Source organism: Lytechinus pictus, chromosome 3 (genome assembly GCF_037042905.1).
Source record: "Lytechinus pictus isolate F3 Inbred chromosome 3, Lp3.0, whole genome shotgun sequence".
NCBI classification, from domain to species: domain Eukaryota; kingdom Metazoa; phylum Echinodermata; class Echinoidea; order Temnopleuroida; family Toxopneustidae; genus Lytechinus; species Lytechinus pictus.
Genome location: NC_087247.1, coordinates 52,116,920 through 52,121,576, shown reverse-complemented (window position 1 = coordinate 52,121,576; position 4,657 = coordinate 52,116,920). Strand labels below are relative to the sequence as shown.

The following is a 4,657-nucleotide window of genomic DNA, read 5'->3' as shown; positions in this document are numbered from 1 at the left end:
GGTGTTTTGTACGATCGAGCGCCTTTGGAACGTTAATGATTTCGCCCCCCCCCCCCCCCAATCTGAAAAATGGATCGACGCCCCTGGTAGACCATTATAGTAGACGAGTTGGCAATTTGACAAAATTGGCATTAGATGAATTGGAAAAAAACCCGCTGAACTGCCATTGCTCTTCAAAAAGTTTTGAGCCATAATTATGCCCGTAATTATGCAACCAGTGGCGGGGAGTGAGAAACAGTACCTGATTGAAACTTTGATCAGCAAGTGTGTCTCCACGCAAAGGCTAGCACATACAGTGCACAAGGCATGAGCAGGCTGCTTATTCAGACCCTTAACTCGAGAGAGGGGTTTGCACAGCAAACTAAAGTGGCGGGCGCACCGGGATTTTTTAATAGTACATACCGGGAGTATATATGGGAGAAATGGGGGACACAACAGTTTTCGGAACAGAGCAACATTAATAATACATTCTTCTTCCTTTTTTCAGTGATCAAAATTTTGCAACACACAGGTGGTGGGAGAGGTTGCACATTCAGAGGGATGCCCGCCCCCCCCCACCCCTCTCCCCCGCAGTACCGCCCCGGGTGCCGCCACACGTACACATGCTCCTTGGACATACACAATATGCATGGTACACACAGCGTTTACATTATTTTGATACATCGTATTCAAGTACACGCCCCCTTTTTGGGCAACCTGTTCACAATTATTTATCCGTTCGCCTCGCTGTCGAAATCATTTGATGGGAAGTTAATATTCATAATAACAAGAAAATCCATCTATGAAAGGAATTTTCATTACTAAATATATCGTCCAAATTATCTTGTTGGATCTGGTGAAGCTTCTAATTTCAACATACGGTGAAAAAGATTACAGAAACTACTTTGTTTATATCCCCAGCTGGTGCGTAGTAACATTTGAGGCTTGGCTCGGTTACTATCTCTATGTTACGTGCACAGCTCATGCTCAGCAGCGCATCATGCAGCGCATATGCAGACCCCTGTTTTCGCTGCTTCCTTTAAATTAAACAAATCCCATATCGGAATGCGCAAACCCTAGATGGATATATGGACGGACTATACTACGTGGAAATATGGGTCGGTACCAGCGAAATCATTCGGAAAATAATGCCACCAGAACGAAAATGCAACCTACCTTCGATGTCAAAAAAATGGTTTACTGTGTGTCAGTTACATTCTTGGTTTGCTCAAATTCATCGGACATATTGTAAATTTGACACAGTGTCTGGTTGATATATTCTGAAATTGACATCAAATCGGCATACTATGAGTAAGAGACGAACAATATTTCCTGGTGAACTTGAAAGCATGGATGGGGACGACGAGCGCTCAGATCGAAGCGCAAGCCCGCGAACTATTGGACAGGAAACTGTTCTACCACCGCATTCTGAGAGGAGGACTCGAGCGAGCGTGAACCTCGCTCAACGAACGAGGCGGAGGGTGACAATGGCAGTCGACAGTGTCAGTGTCCAACGTATCACACATTCAGGGAGACAACATGGTCAGCAAGTGCTTAGAAATATGCAAGATGCAAATGATCAGGATAGAAATGTGAATGATAAATCAAGGAAAAGAAGACGTCCGCGAAGGAAAAATCGTAAGTGGAAGCCATACACTCAACTGAGCTGGGAAGAACGCCAGCAACGCGACGAAGAGGAATCCCGACGTGCATCTCTCAAGCGAGCCAACCGTCCGACCCCGTACAATACCACTCAGTTTCTAATGGAAGATCATAAGGTTGATACTCCAGATCTTAGTAATATGGGAACATTTGATGAGAACCATGATGTGAATCTTTCGTCTTCAGATGAGGTGCTGGAGAATGAAAATGAGCAATATCTTGTTCGGAACTTCACAGCTGTTTATGATGAAGTCCAATCTGAAAGGCTACAGCAGATGTCAAAGGAACAGTTAGTGAATGAAGTTCTGGAACTGTCAAAGAAAGTGTCAGAGTTGGAGCAGATTTTACGTCCGAGCAGTGGAGGTGGGGGAGAAGGAAAGCTGTCAAGTGGGGAGAGTGAAGAACAATTGGATGAAGCCACACGTTCCAGACTTCAAAGTGTTAATGAACTAGAACAGAAAGTGAAAAAACTAAAGGAAGAAAACCAGCGACTAAGAACAGCAAGCGGTACTGATAAGGAATGATACCTCTTTTTCATGTATGTGTTTTTATTCTGTCATCTTAAGTGGAAAATAAGTGATCTCTTCTAGTAATATTGCTGAAGACTTAAGTGATTTTTTTAATTAAATTTAAACAAATCTTTACTTAATGCCTTAATTATTAAACCAGGTTGTTCTCTTGTAATAGTACATGACAGTTATACATGTACCTAACATTGATAGAAAAGTATAATTATTTGGTAAATCTACAGTATCAGTATACGTCACACAATCAGATACTCTGGCAAACCAAATGCTCCTAAAAACTGAAGTCTAAGGTATGGCATCAGTTTGTCAATTCCATAGAAGCTGTTGATATTTTAGAACTATATGGTCCCATAGGAAATAAAAATTAAAACTGCAAAGAAGCCTTGAAGATCATACTCATTTGATTTTTTTTACATGCATGTCAAATATCCTATTTAAAATTCTGAGTCATTAAACATCTGAAGCACCAAGATTCTTTAGGCCTATTTATTTGCATTTGCAATAATTAATGGTTTTCTCTAATTTCAATAATTTGCCCATTTACGTAACTTAGTTAACAAAAGATGCCCACTTATTTATAAAAAAAGAATTGTTATAGAATACAAACAAATTACCATATAAAGGTAGAACCACAAGGTGTCTAGTCCTGCTAATGTTCAGATACATTGTACATGTATGCAAGAATGGCATTCTTTCAGTCTCTCCAAAAGCTATTAATAACCGTGTCCATGTGTGCTTATCTGTATCATTTTACACCGTTTGTCCCCACTTTTAAATATCGTTTTACAGGGATGCCACTGAAGTTTTAAGCAAGCGCTGTTTTTTTTTTCGGAAGAGATAAATATCTTATTAATGCACAACAATTCACTAGCTCAAACTACAGAAGTTAATAGATCTTTGTTCGCTCTTTTACAGGAACATGCCCCAAAATGATCTACATGTATTTTCTAATCAAGATTGGTTTTAATTAAAAGCAGTCCATGATGTTCAGTAGGACAGCATAAAAGTGTAATAACACATACCAAGTCCATAATGTGATGTAAATGAAAATATGAAGTGGTCTTTCATTATATTGTTTACAATTTTTGAGGTTTTGATTGTTTCAGTCAGACAAATCTGTCTTGATACATGTATGAGCAAAGCGAGATATCACAAGGACTACTACCCCTTTTTACAATTCACTGGGTCCAAGGGAAAGCGTACATGTTTAATCTTTAAATGACATAATTGTATGAGTTTCTATCCCAATGACTGAATTAGAAAGGATTACTGAACGCTCAAATCCAAAGCGTATCGATGTATACATAATAATCAAGAGATCCACAATAATGTTTCATAAATGTAGTACATCATACAATTTTTATAAACATCAATACTGGTACTCCACAGATTTCTGCTAAAAGTATGTGTTAAGAAATTTGAGATTTGATATTAAAATCAATTTTTGTGACAGTATTCAGCTCTTCTACAGAATGTTTTATTTGTTTTTCTTAAATTCACTATTTTGTATACATTTTAAAGAATTAAATTAATTTGATAATGATTGGTAAGGTGTTGGTACATGTAATTTGCCATAATTTGGAAGAGGAATGAATAGATCTACATGTATGTTTATATTTCTATAACGGGGGGGGGGGTCATTTTTATGAAAAAAATGTTTGTATATGTGGTGGTCCTGATCGATGTTATCCCTCTCCCAAGTTATTGTTACATTATTTTACATGCAGCTTCTATATTATGTTCGTAAGTACACCTGGGGCCCGTAACACAAAGGTTAGCGATTGATCGTACGCTTGATTTTCACGATTGATTGTACATTGTAGTCAATGGAATCAATCGTAGAAAAATGTTCTACGATCATTGCTAAGCTTTGTGTTACGGGCCCCTGATCTACTACCAGCAATATTGCTACATCCATTCATAATCAAATGAACTGTAAGTTGTATGCACATGTAATTCCAATCTATTTTATGATTGGTGAAAGGGAAAGTCCACCCCAACAAAGGTTGATATTGTCTCACCAGGGCTCCGTAACACAAAGGTTTGCGATGAATTGCAAATATGAAAGAACCGCACTGATTGGTTCCTGGTCAGTGGTTTAAACAAAGTGCGCAAGCAAAGAAGATCCTGATTGGTCATTTGTATTTGGCGATTGATTGCAAACATTTGTGTTACGGAGCCCTGCATAGCAGAGTGAGACTACAGGCGCCGCTTTTCCGACGGCGGCGGCGGCGTCAACATCAAATCTTAACCGTAGCCTAGGTTAAGTTTTTGAAATGACAGCATAACCTAGAAATTATATGGACCTAGTTCATGAAACTTGGACATAAGGTTAATCAAGTATTACTAATCATCCTTCCTGAGTTTGAGGTTACATGACCAAGGTCAAAGGTCACTTAGGGTCAATGAACTTAGACCATGTTGGGGGAATCAACATCAAAATCTTAACCTAAAGTTAAGTTTTTGAAATTTTGTCATAACTTCGAAAG

The 4,657-nt window shown here is 38.7% G+C and overlaps 1 protein-coding gene across 1 annotated transcript; it reads left to right on the top strand.

Moving 5' to 3' along the window:
• The first annotated feature begins 672 nt into the window (after positions 1 to 672).
• Positions 673 to 3,623, top strand: LOC129257043 (protein HEXIM1-like). The gene has a single exon (XM_054895271.2). It carries the CDS (start codon positions 1,287 to 1,289, stop codon positions 2,163 to 2,165), a length of 879 nt encoding a protein of 292 aa, XP_054751246.2. The 5' UTR covers positions 673 to 1,286; the 3' UTR covers positions 2,166 to 3,623.
• The last annotated feature ends 1,034 nt before the right edge of the window (positions 3,624 to 4,657 follow it).